The sequence below is a fragment of the Gossypium raimondii genome, chromosome 13 (assembly GCF_025698545.1).
Source record: "Gossypium raimondii isolate GPD5lz chromosome 13, ASM2569854v1, whole genome shotgun sequence".
NCBI lineage: Eukaryota > Viridiplantae > Streptophyta > Magnoliopsida > Malvales > Malvaceae > Gossypium > Gossypium raimondii.
The window spans coordinates 48,273,810-48,290,743 of NC_068577.1; the positions used below are offsets into that span (position 1 = coordinate 48,273,810).

Genomic DNA, 16,934 nt, shown 5'->3' on the forward strand with positions numbered 1-16,934 from the left:
TCTTAGTAACATTTTATTTTAAATCTTAATATAATTATATTTTAATAGTATATAATATTTTCATAATCATTTAATATTAATATTATAGGTGGGTATTTTAAATTATTTTTATAAAATTTATATAAAATAAAAATAAAACAAAAATATCTCATAATAGTATTTATCACTTTTTAAAAAATGTTTATGGGTATAATTAAAATTTTAATACTTAACCAAAAATCATATGACTGTCACATAAAACTGTTAATTTTGAACGCCACACAAATTGGACAAATTAGAATTGGCCTACCACATAGTGAAAAGAAATATATTCATATCTATTAAGAATGATCTAAATAAAAGAATTTATTGGTAATTATTAAAAAGTGTTATTAGTTTTATTTAAAAGTAAAAGACAAATGTTCTTGTGGTTTTTATATTATACATTAAAGTCAATAATTAAATTAGCACTACGGGTCAATGAGATATTAACTTAATTTTACATTATTTTGAGAGTATATTTAATTTTTAAAAAAAATAAAACCATACACATAATATGATTAAAAATAAACCGTACTCTAATGTGTTGGGTTTCGATTTTTTCATTCGACCAAATAGCCAAATATCTTTTAAAATTTCAGAGTAAGTTCGAGGAGACGTGCCCTAATGTGCTGGGTTTCGATTTCTCGTTTGACCAAATAGCCAAATATCCTCTTAAATCTCAATCCATGTCATTCGAGGTTTTTTTTTTAGGATCGTACTTTAAATCTCTTTAAAGTTTTCAATCTTCGACATTAAGACATTAATTAATCAACTAGGTACCAATTTTGGGCGTTACGAGGGTGCTAATCCTTCCTCGTACGTAACCGACTCCCGAACCCGTTTTTCTGAATTTCATGGACCAAAATCGTTGTTTTAATAAAATTAAATTGTTTATTAAAAACAACCACTTTTCAAGGTGACCCGATCACACCTCATCAAAAAAGATTGGTGGCGACTCCCATTTTTGTTTTATTTTTAAAAACCAAGTCGACCCCGTTTTATCAATAAAATGGTGTCAATATTATTCTCACCCACATTGTTATAATTTAATATATTTATATTTATTTTGAGTTTACCTATTAGTGTATACTTAACTTATAAACTTAAACTCAAGCAGTTTGCTTCTTATGTTTTGTTTTTTTTCCAACTGCGGTGCTAGTCTTTAAGTTGGCTATCGCGCCTTTTTCTTCTCCCATCAACCTTTTCTTTCTTTTTTCTTGATGTTCTCTCTTTTCATTTTGCAAATCTATTTTGTAAGTATCTTTGTTGTCTTCACAAGTTGTGATGAATAGATGACGGTGTTTGCCATTCACTAAAACTCCACCGGCCACTAGCATTTTTTCTTGGAAAGTGGATGGCTCTTCGTCAACTTCTTAATTTGTTTCTATTTTGAGAGTATTTTAGAATAATAAATAATTTCACGTGTCAATTTGGACCTATGTTGTCTTAAGTTTTATATGTTATTTGTTTATTTTTCCATTGTATAATAAGTCTTCAGTTTTAGAAGTTTTTGTTTGCTCTTATAACACGTTTTTTAGTCTTGCTTATGCATGTAATCTTAGTTTTACAAATGATTTTAGGGATGATCTTGTTATCGTCCTCTCTAATTTGGTGAATGCTCGAATCTTTTGTCGATTTTTGCTCGCCACTTTGGACCATCTGGGACTGGTTTCTTTATTGTATTAAATGATTGCAATCATTCTAGATATGTCGTGCTTGAGTTGTGACAAAGTCAATTGTCAACGTGTCATGATATTTTATTGATGCTGAGGCTAAAGCCTTTGTTGTGTTGATGGAGGTTGTCCTTCACCATCTATAACAAGTATTTACTATTTTTTTTCTCTATTCATTGGATGAATGAATTCACCTTTCAAAAAACTTATAAACTTAAACTCAAATTTTAAGTGAATATAGATAATAGATAGAGTGCAAAATATATGATAAACGAAAAATATCTTAAACAGGGTTTAAATAAAATTTTAAGATGAGAATGAGAAATTAATTTTAGATTTGCGATAGGAACGGAGAAACGAGTTGAGAAGGAGTTTTCCTTTTTTACGATCCAAGCCAATAATGTGACCCAAATAATTAACAAAGCATGCCCTCCCTCCAAGGGCCTAGCCTCATTCCTCCTCTTTCTCCTTCATTACCAACCCCCCCCCAAGTGCATATGCATGTAAGTCATAATCATCCTTCATGATAATGGAAAAATATTTTATGAAGCTTTTAGATTTTATAAGGAAAGTTAAGGATTGAAAAAATTTCTATAGATATATAGTATAATGTTGAAAAAACAAATATTAAAAATATATATCAATTTTTTAAGATTTTTTTAGAATAAAAAAATACATCGTAAATGTACCAATTATCAAATATTAACCCTATGATAATTCATATATTTTGCTTTTCTATACTTTTTTCATTAGTTATAATCTATAACTATGTATTAAAATATCGATTGGCATCAGTATTGTTGCTAATGCAGGAGGACGTGGGTTCGAGTGCGTCGAAGTGCATTATGCTTCTATTTAAAGGTTGGGGAGGGACTATGAGTAATTCTAAGTATATCAAAAAGAGCAAATATGATAAAAACAATTTATGTCAAAACAAATTATATATTAAAGTAGTGTCCAAACCATGCCTCTTTTTGATGTGTTAAAGAAATAAAGAAAGCTACCTTTTCTTGCTATTGAAATTTTAAAGTAGTGGTATAATTTAGATTTTAGTCCTTAAAGTATGCTAAAATTGTGAATATATATCTATATACCTCATGTTGGCACGTGGCACACCCACTATGCCTCTTTTCTTTTTATTTTATAATAAATGCTTAATTTTCAATTTTAGCCTTTCTAATATGTTTTAAATTGGGATTTAATTCTTATACTTCAAATTTTAACATAATTTGATCTTTATATTTTATAATGTTGTTGATTAATTCAAATAATTAATATAGTTAACTTTTCAATTAAAATATTACGTGGTTATATACAATTTGAAATTAGATTTTTTTAATCCAAAATAGTAGAGGGGTTAATTTATTGAAAATAAAAGTAGGAGGACTAAATTCTAAATGTACAAAATGTAGAGACTTGGAGTCATGGTTGTTTGAACCGGACTAGATTGGTCGGGATATCAGTCTAGAGAGAGGCATCAGATCAGTTGAGCCGTGAATTGGTACGAACTGATTGAACCAGGCTAAAAATGGATTAAGTCGAGGTTTTTTTATGATTTTTAATGATTTATTAAATTGAATCATACAAACCAATAGCATGATCAATTTGGCCACCAGTCCAGTCCTGAAAACATTGCTTAGAATATATTTTAATCTTAAAATTTTAATTCTATAATTTGACAAAAATAAATAATCAACCCAACGCAAAACGGTGGGTTAACCATACTAATTATATTTAAAATAAAATCCATTATATTAACGATCTATGTTATATAAATTTTATGATCCTCATCTTATATCATTTCTTTTTTATAAAAAATTAGAGGTTTAATAAATTTTTAAAAAATGTCATGGAATTTAATAAAATTGTCAAAAATTAAAAAAAAACTTAATTAAAATATTCAAATTTTAATTAAAAATTTCCAGCCTATTGGAAGGTGAAAGCCTGTTCTGGCTCCAACATAGTTCCGCCATGGCGTATTATTGCCCATCTTACTTTAAAAATGGAATCATCCATATACATAATTCCTGGTGTCCCTACTAAACTTACTATCTTTTCTTTCCTACCCTACTGCTTCTTATCATTGCTTTCCTTAAAATCTTTCCTTTTTTTTTTTTTACCTTCTATTTCTTTAGTAAATAAGTTTATTTTTTAAACCTTTCATATGAGATTTAATATTAATTATATTTTTGTTTAAAAAAACGTAGCTTATTCATGAAATATTAAATAAAATTACCATTCTTTTTAAAAGTTAAAACTACATTAATATATTTGTCAATATATTGATAAATGTTGAGACCTTGAGACTTTAAGCCTTCATCGTGGTATGTGAAAATTAATGTAAGGCTAATTAATTTTCTTTTGCCACAAAAGGCCAATTAATTAGATGAGTTAAATTATTAATTTAAAACAGAAATAATAAATATTCAATAAATTATAATTGACTTAAAACTATGCAGTCAAAGTGCATAGCTTCCGTGTTTGCAAATATTACCAGGTTATTCAGATAAATATTTAGTGATTAAAATAATAATAATAATAAAAGATCAATTCGATTAGTCTAATCGATTAAAGAAAGCTGGGTTTTTTAAAAAAAAAAAAGAAAAAGCTTACAGAAGCGAATCTGGTGAAGCAAATGCGTAGTGAAGATGGTAAAAGAAGTAGAAAGAAAAAAAAAAAAAAAAGTTGGCGGGGGCGGAGAGGCAAAAGTTGCAGAGCGGAAGGCAGAAAATCACGTTGTTTCATTCATTGATGCCCCTATTCCCAGGCTTTGCAGTCAGTCTGCCTCCTATTATTATTATTTCATTACTTGTTTCCCACTAATATATTCATTTATTTGGCTGCAAGCCTGCGATGCAATCAATGGATTATGCAACTGCATTTCACCATTCTCTCCTCTTCTTTATTTCTCAATGTCCTACTTTCAACAATATGAAGGAAAACCACCTTCCATTGTTGATGTCGGTTTCTTCTTCTTCTTCTTCTCGGACGACTTTTAAAACCTATTATTGTTGTATATATATAATATATTTTAGATAAATTATAAAGAATTTTCTGAACGGAAAAAAAAATTAAGAAATTCCAAATTTGATACCAAATAAACTTAAGCAAATATGTATTTGGATGGAAAATTTACCAAATAAAATTTCAACAGTTGTGACTTATTTTCTCCCATCTCATTGTTTCGAGGATTGATTTGTTTACGTGAAGAGTACTACAAGTTTTTGGTGCTACTAAAATCAATGCAGTAGGCTTTTTTTGGCTCCAACCATCCATCTTGTCTTCTTGATGATGATTGTCCTTTATGGATTTGTAAATGGAGACATGTGTTTCTTCATCCATGTTTAGGTTCATTGTAATCTCCATCATTTCTACGTAATTACGTCTTCTGTATCGTGGGATTATTCATTGAGGGACTCTCAAATGCTTGATTAAAAGATTTCAAAATGAACTAAAAAAAAATGATAGATTACATCTACAGGATGGGTTCAACAGCGGCAGCCGACGGTTGCGTCGAAAATTGGAAATAACAATGGATTCTAAAAAATAGGATGAAGATGATGAAATTCGCTACAGCAAAAATGGAGTAGAAAAAGAATGGCTCAGGAAAAAATATTTATATGAAAATTGAAAATGATTTTTAAATTTTAACATCAAAATTTTTAAATAATTTGTTAATGAATATATTTAAATAGATTATTAAAATTAAATTGTTTCTTATAATTATTTATTTTAAAATATCTACGATATTGATATACACCACTAACATTTAAATAGATTAATCATAGTTGTTTTTTATAATGGTAAGACACATTACATTTTCAGAGGGAGACGTTGATTCAAATTTTAGAGTCAACATTATTGGGAGGAACAGTCACAAACTCCAAATATAAATCGTAAAATAAATAATAAAAATTACCAAAAAAATGTTATTACTTAGTTTTAATTTAAGGTGGCCAGTAGCCTCAAAATAAAAAAAATTGATAATTTAATTCCTTTAGTATAGAGAAAATTACATTTTAATTTTCGAAAATGAAAAATTCTAAAATTGATGAAGCTATAAATTAATAAATAAAATTATATTTTAACTTATTAAAATTTATGATTTATTTTCAACTTTTTAAAAAATTAATTATCTAAACATTTCATCGTTTGTAGTACTTTTCCTTCACTTGAACGAAATTTTTATTTAAAAACTAAATAAATAAAATTAAAATGCTGTAATTAAACTGTGTCGAGAATCATGCATCAGTAAGAAATCTGTTGCGTATAAGTTGGTTTTTTCTTTCTTTAAAAATCCATTGTGAATAAATGAAGGTAGGAAAAGAAAAAGGCGGGAATTGCGATTAGTGTGGAAGAGGAAGAGACACTGAGGTTGTGAGAGGAGAGTGAAGAGATCCCTAATGGGACAGACAAGCAGAGCTGGTCTTGCACTTGGTTCCAAAGAGACAAGCAGGTTGACCTCGGTCAAACTAAACATCATCATTCATATTCAGAATCATTCTAAATAGAAGGATAATGCATTTCAACGTACTCAAATTTATGTCCTTTTGCATTGACAGCCATGTTCGTTCCAATCGAGATAAGACTCAATCGACTAAGTACCGATATAATTTTATAGACTTTTTTGTATTATGTATTCTTTTACGGATTTAACCATTTTATTATAGTCTTTTTAATTTTTTAAAATGTGTATTTCCAATTTGAAAACATTTTCTGAGTTTCGTTAAATAATTTGGCGTGTTTTACAGCTTTATTTTTGTAAAACATGCAGAGTGATGTGATATATACATATTGTTTTTTTTTAAACTTAGACAAATATTATAATTTTTAGAGGTGCAAAATATTTGTGTAAGTGTACAAAATATCTACTTTTATCACATCACATGTTTTAAAAATAAATTATATAAATCAAGAACGCTTGGATTTAATCTTAGACAATCCTAACCCCTACCTTCAATTATTTAAAAATAAGATATGTCAAATTATTTAATAGAATTAATGAAAAAATTTACCTTTGGACTCGTAACAAATATTTCAAAAAAAGTAAAGAATTAAAAATGATCAAATTATAGTGTTTAAAACCGTCAAAAGCTCAAAGTACAAGGACTTCATAAAGAAATTGACCCTTAGAAATACCTCACAAAAGGGATTTATTCACTATTTTTCACATCTTTATTTCTTTTTCTTGTTTTCAGTGTAGGGAGAAAAAATTATGAGAAACAGTGAGGGAAAAAGGTCTTCATAATTTTTAAACTGCTCAAAGTTTGATGGTTACCAATTTGGAAAACCCCAAAATTTGTTGTTTATATTTACCCTTATTATTACATAATATTTTATTTTTGATGGAATATTGTCACAAAACTGGTAAAAGTATTATAGAGGTCTTGTATTATGAGTCGGATTGTATTTTGTTTTATTTACTTAAAAATGAGCAAATTAGTTATTATACATTAAATTAAAGAGAAAGCTAGATATTTTAGTTGAGATTTTCATCTATTTCTACCATTAAAAACTGACATGGCTAATAAAATATCCAAAAAGTTACACAGAATGTGCCACATATACATCATGCCGACATACATGGATCAGTTTTTAACAATAAAAATAAATAAAAATTTTAACAGAATAATTAATTTACTAATTAATTTATTTTTTAATATAATTTTCATCACAAAATTCCATCTTCAACTCATTGCATAATATGAATTGGAAGGTGGGTGTTAAAAAGTGGGTTATTCTTTATTTGGATAAACTAAGGAAGGAAAAGGCCAAAAAAACCAAGTGGGGCCAATGGAACAAATAATAATATGACATTAAGATGGAAACAGAGTTAGCATCTGAATAATTGAAGTATTAGTTGAAGATATCCCACATGTTTGGTTCCTCTTAGCTAAATGTTGATACCTCATGTGGTCCATTTGCCACCCTAACATTTCACAATTTAGGGCAAGCAGGTCGCATATGTGCCCCCAAATTTTGAAAAGAAAATAGATTGTACTAATCAATGAGGAATGTGATGAAATAGAAATAGGAATAGGAAAAAAATCAGATATTTTCTTTTATTCAAAGATTTATTATTGAGTTAATAATTTTTAAGCAGATTTGAATGTTTTTATATATTTTTGATAGGATACTTAAAATTACACATAACCTTTCATTAATTTTTAAGTTAGAGGATAAATGATTGAGTCTTAATTCGGTTAGAATAAATATTATTGCCAATGTAAGAGGACGTGAATTTGAATGTGCTGAAATACATTATTTAATGATTCGAAAAAATTACTTAATGTTGTTTTAAAGAAGGAAAGGGCAAGGCAATATGGCTTCCGTGCAATTTTACAAGCATGTCTTTTTAATTTTACAAATATCACATAAATCAATTTAACCTAAGTCTTTAACAATTGGTTAAACCAAGATAAAGGAACTAACTTTCTAAATTAAATGTAAAAAGAATAAAATTAAATTTGCAAGCCAACAAGGACCGGAGATTTGAGATTTATAAAAGGAATGATAAATTATATTCGAGATCATTAAATTATTAGTAAATTTATATTTAGATCATTTAATTTTAAAAATTACAAAACGTTTATTATTTCGTTGATCTATTCTAAAATTTTTATTTAAGTCACTCAACTCTTAAATTTATTTTTAAAAATCAAGTAAATAGCTTAAATTTTGATTATACGAACAGAGAAGTCCTTACAAAAATAATTTGAAGGGCCCAATAATTTTATATAAAAATAAAAACGAATGGGTGTAATTTGGCGAAAAGAATATAAAGAAGTTAAAAATTAGTAGGAAAGCTGGCATCATTTCCCAAGCTCCACACTAAACAACAAAGCATAAATATATGTAGATTTAAATATTGAAGGGACAGATAGTCACTAAGAGACAAATTAGATCATATATTAGATAAGAGGTGTAACATGAGTACCACCAAAGACTGGAAAATGAAATCACGATTTCAAATCCAGCGCGTGAAATCCAAAACTCATTGCCCATAGCCAGAGTGAGTGTGTAGTCACAGTCTCAAAACTCATCAACAGGGAAAAACAGAGATTCCATATCTTTCAGATCATCAAATCCAAAATCCATGTCCACATGAAAGAAAAATGGGTACTATTTACGTCTAAATTACAAAAAACAAAATGTGGGATTAAATTAAAATCTCAAACAAAAAAAAACATGGCTACGTTTTGTTTCTGATGCCGCTGTTATTACATTGACGCGCTTTGCTGTTGTTGTTTGCTCCATTTGCAGTCTTTTGTGGGGAAGATGAGAACAAGTTTCCGAATCCGAAAACGTAGCCTGATTTTGAAGATCCTCGTAATGAACACACGGGCACGTTAAGTACTGGTGTGATCCTTACGTTAGCTGAATATGACCTTTCCATCCCTCTTTGTTTATACCTGGGACCACCATTGAAACTACTTGGACTGCTTGAACTTCTCTCCAGGCTTTGAAACACTATTTTCCCTGACGAGTTCATTCTTGGACTATCTACTGATACTCCCCTGCTTGTCGATGCATCCCTCCGGCTCCTACTCCGTCCTGTTCGATCCCCACCGGTAGTTTCACACCCTCTCGGTTTAACCATCCTCATCCTGGGTCTGGAAGGAGCAAAAGGGTTGGGGCTCGGCTTATCGGAATCAAGGGACAGCCTTGGGAGATCTTCGTGTTCGTGTTCATGTTCGTGGCTTGATGTTGAAGAAGAAAGGGATAGCCTTGATGAAGATATGGAAACGGACTCGCTGTCTGAGTCTTTTAACAGTGGGAGGTTTAATGAAGATGAAGACTTCGAGCTTCTATGGAGGAAATGTTTGAGAGATTTGGTGCATTGGGGTTCTGGTTTATGGGGCTGGTTAGTGTTTTGGGACAATTTTTTAAGACCCAGAAGTTCCCTCCACCTGCTGGAACACCTTGGAGCTCTGGGAGAAAACAAGTAAGGATCCATGTCCATTCCACGGCAAGGCTTGGCAGTTTCCGGCGACTTGATCCCAGACGAAGGATGATGTTGTTGTTTGAGTGATGAGAAATGTAAAGGCAGGAGCTTACCATTAGAGAAAAGCTCATCAGCTGGAAGCATATTAGTGACTGGATCTTCAAGCCTGAACTCAAAGTCACCAGCCGCTGGTGTCTCTTGGATCTCTGGTTCAACAGGATCTGCCAGAACCGACTTAGGTAGCTCCTTTTCTCGGCTCAACGACATCCTACGACTCAACCAACCATATGGTTGGAAACTTTCCGGCGAGACACCCATGTTGTTAACACAAGCTGAAGCCATCAAACCAAAAACTAAAAATAAAAATAAAAACCCAGTTAAAAACAAAGGAAAATTTACATTAAATTCACCACTGGGGTTTAGATCTCAAATGGAGGGAGGGGTATTAGGTCTGTTTTTGGGCTTGGTTAGGGTTTTGAGGGTGAAAAGAACCTGTTAAAAAAGAGTGAAGAAGGGGGGAAGGGGGAAATGTAATATATAGGGAGTAAAAAGTTGAAGCTTTTGGGGGGTTTGGGTGGGCTCCAAAATTGTTTATTATAAATTGTTGACCTTTTGTTTGTTTGGGGGTGTGTCTTTTCGAATGTGATTATGGGAAATGTTTAGGGTTGGTTTTGTTTTTGGTGACATGATGTTTCATCTATTGGTTTTTAGCTCTTGTTATGTCGGGAAGTTTATACTTACAAATTATGATTATGCTTTGTTATCCCATTTTCAATGTATTTTCATGATTGAGGGGAAAAGGGGAAATCTTCTTGCTTGTCAAAAGATGCTGTCAATCACTTTATTTAATGAAATCCTTGTATTTGTTGTTACCATACAACAACAAACTCTTGTGACTTCAAAATAAAATTAAAAGATTCTGGGGTAAACTTTACGGTGGTCGATTGTGTCATACAGCTTTTAAATATTTTTTTAATTTTTTTTAAAAATAAGTAAACGATTAATTATGAAATATACTTCATTCTCAATTATCAAACTCTCATCTCATTCTCATGGTTAAAAAAAAAGGTGAATAATAACAGCATCACGTCTCATTATTAAAATTTTTAAAATTGTTAAGCGATTTAATTAAAATTTTAATAGGATTAATAAGTATTTTTAAAAATTTCACACGCATAATAAAAGAAAAGAAAAATTGCACCATCATTCACTAAGTTACTTAACTTTCGAAAAATAACATATCAATCATTAACATTATCGAAAATAGACAAATCAATCACCCATTAACATTTTCTGTCACAGGCTTAACAAGACAGCTAATGTGGCCAGTTAACTTGTTATGTTGGACGATGCAAAGTTGAGTGACTATTTTTTTTCATCCTTCCTTTTCTATTTTTTAATAAATGGCCCAATATTTTTATTTTTTGCATAAATGGCCTAATATGTTTATGCTTCTTCTTCTCTATCCCAACAATCTCGCCTCCGCCACAACCCGTCATCAAGACCAAACCATTGCCGTCAAGCCCCATCATCAAGCTTTAGCTGGGAAGAAAAGTTTACATCATCATAAGCTTACCATTAATCGCCAAACAAATCCTCAAATACCATGACACCATATTTGCCAACCGAGACATTTCGGTGGCGACTATAAACGAAACCTTCGGCGGACTCGACATTGTGTGGAGATCCAACGGCCCAAAATTGCACAAGCTACGTAAGCTCGTTGTACGTGAAATCATGAGCAACAAAGGCCTCGATGCCTGCTACGAGTTTCGCCGACTAGAGATTTGACAAATGGTGAAGAATATCCATAGGAAAACCGGGTCGCCCATTAACATAAGCTAACAAATATTCTTAACAACGCTGAACGTTACGATCAGCATGTTATGAGGTGGTTCGTCGAACGGAGAAGAAGCAAAGCTTGGGCTTGAAATTAAGGATCAATTAGAGGAAATTGTGGGATTGATGGGAGAAACTGACCTTTCTGACATTTTCGATGCTTAGGCCATTCAATTTACAAGGAATTGAATCTAAAACCAAGAAGCATTTGTCGTGGTTTTATGGGTTTCTCGAATCAGTGATAGAGCAATGAACAAAGCTCGGAGAGGAACCAAAAATGGCGGACAGTAAGGATTTTATTTTCCCCAACAATTGTTGGAGCTGAACCATTTTTTGTAGCAATTATAATTACCATATTTTTCCAATTTTTGAAACAAAAAAAAGAAGAAATACATGGATAAAGAACATTATTTAGATTGTATTTTTTTTCTCTTGTTCTTCTTTCTCTTCTCCTTCTTCTACTACCCAACTAGGTCTTTAAACGACAGCTAGGATGCCAACATGGCCAATTAAATGACAGGTCAACTTTCTATCATGTCTATAACGAAAAATGGTACGGATGATTGATTTAGTATTTCTCGAAAGTTGAGTGACTGAATTGAAATTAAAGTAGTTGTTTTGTCAGCTGCATCAAAATTGAGTGACTGTTAGTTTGATTTACCATGAAAAATTTCAAACCTTCGAGGGAAAGGTAAGGCCCCTCTAGCTCCAACGATTTTTTTTGGAGGAGCAAAATTGCAATTTTTTCGTTTGAGCATAAACAAATTGAACTGCTAATTCTCAAAATTAAAGTGCAATTGCATCATTTAATTAAGGAGGCTGCCCCTTGCTTCTGTTGGTATTTTTTATAATAATTTACAAATTTTGATGAAAAATGATTAAATTAAAAAAAATTAATCAATAAAGAAAAACTAACTTTTAAATTGTTAAGTACAAAAATTAAATCATTTTACAAAGTACAAAAACCAACAAAATATTCAACTCTTTTTAAACTAACCTAAATAAACATATAGAACTTTAATAAATTGTAAGCTAATATGTGAATGTAAATAAATATTGATGATCATATGTTTAAGGGTAAACAAGTGTTTTGACATGATTAAAATAATGGGTTCATTGAAGAGATTGTATTGCAGGGTTGATGAGATGAATGAAAATAATATGCATTGAAAGCAAGTAAATTAACAAAATGGTGAAACCCTTGGAATAAATCCCAAAGCCCTTGCTGGTAATATTAAAACCTTGCTCTTCCTACATCATGTTTAATCATGTCATGCAGCCAACATCAAGGGAAAGAAAATCAAAGGTTATATTATAGGGTTCTGATTAAGCCTTTAAGCTTAGAAGCAGCAGCCAAGCCACTAAGAATTGCACCTTCAACATTTGGACTCAAACAGAAATCCCCACAGATTGCCAGTTTCTTCTTTTCACTCCACACACATTTCTCTTCCTTGGCTATGCTTGCTGCTGGGAAGGCACTTCCCCTGTAAAATATGCCAATTTTTCAAAACCTATGCAATGAGAACAAAGTGCTTGCTTTTTGTGTTTGATTTTACGCCTTACCATCTATGAGCTTTCATGAAAAATGGCTGTGGAATACTGAGACCTGTGCTGAGGAATTCTTGGAGCATCTCATTCCCCACTTTCGATAATGTTTCTTTCGAAGGTTTCTCAAGGCCAGATTGAGCAATCACATCCTTGGCATACTCCGTTGTTGAATGCAATACCCATCGTTCACTGTGCATTCCAGAAGCAAGCCACGTAAGAATGTGCCAAAAACTAATATCAATAATACAAACTTCAATTGCTTGGCTCAGAAATGGGGTCATTATGCAATATATAAAAATTGTGCCTTGTGGAAGAGCGCCCTGGCTTGCTGCTTTCACAGTTTGCCCGGCTTAAAACCTTAGAATTGGTGAATGACAACCCTTTTGCGGGTACCTGAATTGTCAAACAAAAACTACGTGTCAAAGACCATATTGGTCAGTTTTGCAGAATAAAATCTCCTTTCTTCCAGTTGGCGAATATCTCACCAAAGACAAAGGTTCATTGAATGCTAGCATTAGAGCAAAACAAGGATAAATGGGAATATCGTGCAGTTTCACTAACTCCGGAGCCAAACTCAAATCTGTATGGAACACAGCAGACGAAGGTGAGGATAATAACTTGTCAATAGCATATTCCATTCTTCTTTGTCTCTTTTTCCTTTAAAATGATAAATAAATATAAAAACAGAAAGATTCCCAAACTATATATTTGTTTAATCTCATAATATATATACATCTGATGTTTTGTTGGGAGTACAATTAAATAAAATTTTGGCAGCTACTTAATGTGAAGGAGAAAACTTCCCTGTCCAATAGATGCAATGATTTCACCCTGATTTACCTCCTAAGATTATGCTTAAATATTCTTTTACCTCCAGCTTGGTAGAGTTGACTTTTGTGATAACTACAGTTATTGCTGAGTTCATGTATTACCTTCGTGATAATATATAGTCATGGTTGCATAAAATATTACACATGGTACATAGACCACAAAGGATTAAATAAGATGCACAGCTGGATTTGCAAGAACGGGTTACAAAAAGCCTAAACATAAACTTTCATACCAAGAGGGGGTGGTTGTCCTGTTATCGCTGTAAACCTTGGTGAAGCAATGTTTTTGTCTGATGCCACCACTCCCTTAAAATGTCCAAGATGCTGTCTGTCCAAACCTATCAATGACCATAGATTCTCGTGTTCTAACCACTCAAACTTCCCGATGCCCATATTAAACTTACTGTCTACTCCTGAAGAACAAATAAAGTGGAAGCATGGAAGTTTAGGTGTAAGTCCAACCTCAATAAGTAGTTGAAAAACAAAGCAGTCATCTTGCTACCCACCAGGCTCGTGGCACAATGCTTTGCAAATGGAATTCATTCCAGGCACACCAACATACTTCTTGCTTTCTCTTTCCTAAAAGGGAATTAGTTCAGGAGAAAATTATTTGAGAAGAAAGCTTAATAGTGTTTACCATTTCCTTTTAAGGATGAACATGACAGATGTAATAAGACTCACAAATTTATTTTTTCAAGCTATTGAAATTAATGTTAATGAACTATGCTGATTGCAAACAAGGCTTACAAAAATAATTTTACTTTTTTTTCCTTTTCAAACAATTATCATTTGGCATGAAATTATAGACATATATGCCAAAGTCCACAAGACAGAATGGAATAGTTCCCCCTCCTTTTCCTTACTTCCGCAAAGATTTCCAGTGTATCAAACAGAGAACTAAAGCAATAATACCAAACAGTAGAGTTTAAAACATATCACCAGTTTTTATTTGTCTAAAAAATGGGCATCTGTGAGAATATATATATATATATAATATAAACATCAGAATCAATACTAGAGCTGGACGTTGACCAACTATGCAACACTTTACATAGATATGCTGACCTTTTAATTGAAAACATAATACAATCATAAACAGCCTAAGCTGATGAAGGGTTAAATGAAAGAACCCTACAAGTGAATCAAGCTGAAGAGTGCATGAACATAAAAAAGAACAATATAGCAAGCAAGCACTTACGAAGCAGCTATAGCAAGGATCATTAACGTTTAACAGTATCCTATTAACTTAAAAAAAAAAAAGAGAAGTTCCAAGCTTCTAAGAAATCAAGAAAAAAGCATCAATTCATGCACATAAGCAATTCAAAAACATCGTTGCCCTCTCCTCATAAGCAAGTTAAGATATAATTAAGATAAAACCATGCAAATAAACAAATAATAGTACCATTAGGTGGAGCAAAAAGAAGTGAAGAACAAATAGTATAATAATAGTTACAAGAACCTGGTGTTCAGTGTTGACAAATTTGTTGGTGAAACAATCAAAAGACCCAAAATTCGATTTCCATTCCGCAACAAGGCCTCTTGATTCCCACTCAGTAACAACACTCAACACATCGGGATTTGTCACTGTGAAATAAGGAGCACCATGATCGAATAACAGCTCTCTCCCATCTTCACTTATCTCTCTAAATTCCCAAAGTTACATATTACCAAAAACAACAAAAATTCATTAAACTATGCACTTTAAAATTTTATTTCTGCTTCCCAAAACACCAGCAAATAATAGAATATAAAAAAGGGTAGTCAAAATTCGTCAAAGAAAATGAATTTTTAATAAAAAATAAATGGAGAGAAACAAAAAAGGAACCTTCTTTGAGACATGCGGCCTCCAGGACCCCTGGCAGAGTCAAAAAGGGTCACTGAAATTCCATTCCTTGCCAAAGTAGCGGCACAAACGGACCCTGAAACTGTGAATTTCAAGTTTTTAAAGTTAACAAAATAATGATAATAATAAATCTAAAAAAAAGATCAGAGGAGTGGGGTTTTAATTTTTGTTTATTAGTGAGTGGAGAAAGAGAAAGTGGGATATTATAGTAGATAGTAAGTATGGATACTTCCGCTTCCCACCACGGCAACCTTGGCGACAGGGTTTTGCATTCTATCCCGGTCGGTGTCGTAAACGGTGATGCTAATCAATTGGGGCTCATGTGAGTGTGAATTGAGCCTTCTTTTTTCCTTGAGTAATGATCGGAGAGCAGGGCTGGGGCTCTTTTACTCAGCGTTGCCATGTGAAGCTGCACTGCATCTTACCGATTTCTGGGTAAACTTCTAAGTTAGTCACCCGGCTTTTGTAAATTTCCATTTTAAGCACCAGTCATTAATAATAACTTTCATTTTGATCCCTTAATTCAATGCTATTGTAGACTCGTTTTTAATAACTAAATTCTAGTAAATTTTTATTTTGGTTAATATTTTTTAAATAATTAATTTCAGTTATATAATAAGTAATTTAAAAATATAGTATCAAATCTAAAAATTTAAAATTTATTTTAGGTTAAATTTTCTAAAATTAATTTATACTCATTTCAGTAAGATTTATTCTAGTATCAAATTTGATATTAAAGTATAAAAGTTTAATATAAGTAATTTTAAAATAATTAATATTCATTCATTATTTAGATATAAAAATTAATTTTAATTTTTAATTTGATATTATTATTTTTCACATAAGTATAAAAATAATTTTGAAATTTCAAATGAAATTGATTGGTATATTTTAAATTTTAATATATATTTTTAACTTTTTTTTGCTATACGGGTTGATTGTATGTATTAATTAAGAGAATAAAAACACAATAATAATAAAATGTTTAATTTCATGATGAATTCATCAAATTAAAAATAAACAAGAAAAATTTACAATGCACAAATTTATTTCTTTAATTTTGAAAATTATGATAAATTCATTATTTTTAATATATAATAGATTTAAATTAAAATAATAATAAATAACTGAATTACTGAACATATAAAAGCATTACTTCAATTTAATATTTGAAAATTTAGTCATTATTATTTGATTCAAAGGTAGTTGAAAGACATATTTGTTAGCATTTTAGA

At 31.1% G+C, this 16,934-nt stretch overlaps 2 protein-coding genes across 2 annotated transcripts; both read right to left on the reverse strand.

Moving 5' to 3' along the window:
- Window positions 1–8,738: 8,738 nt before the first annotated feature.
- On the reverse strand, window positions 8,739–10,143 carry LOC105784158 (uncharacterized). The gene has a single exon (XM_012609957.2). It carries the CDS (start codon window positions 9,979–9,981, stop codon window positions 8,887–8,889), a length of 1,095 nt encoding a protein of 364 aa, XP_012465411.1. The 5' UTR covers window positions 9,982–10,143; the 3' UTR covers window positions 8,739–8,886.
- Window positions 10,144–12,685: 2,542 nt separating this feature from the next.
- LOC105783485 (uncharacterized) lies at window positions 12,686–16,129 on the reverse strand. Its single transcript, XM_012608978.2, has 9 exons — window positions 15,929–16,129; window positions 15,682–15,781; window positions 15,316–15,499; window positions 14,363–14,435; window positions 14,090–14,269; window positions 13,512–13,606; window positions 13,331–13,419; window positions 13,042–13,215; window positions 12,686–12,962 (listed from the first exon to the last, which is right to left on the reverse strand). The coding sequence occupies exons 1-9, from the start codon at window positions 15,969–15,971 to the stop codon at window positions 12,791–12,793; spliced, it is 1,110 nt and encodes a 369-aa protein (XP_012464432.1). The 5' UTR covers window positions 15,972–16,129; the 3' UTR covers window positions 12,686–12,790.
- Between the last annotated feature and the right edge of the window lie 805 nt (window positions 16,130–16,934).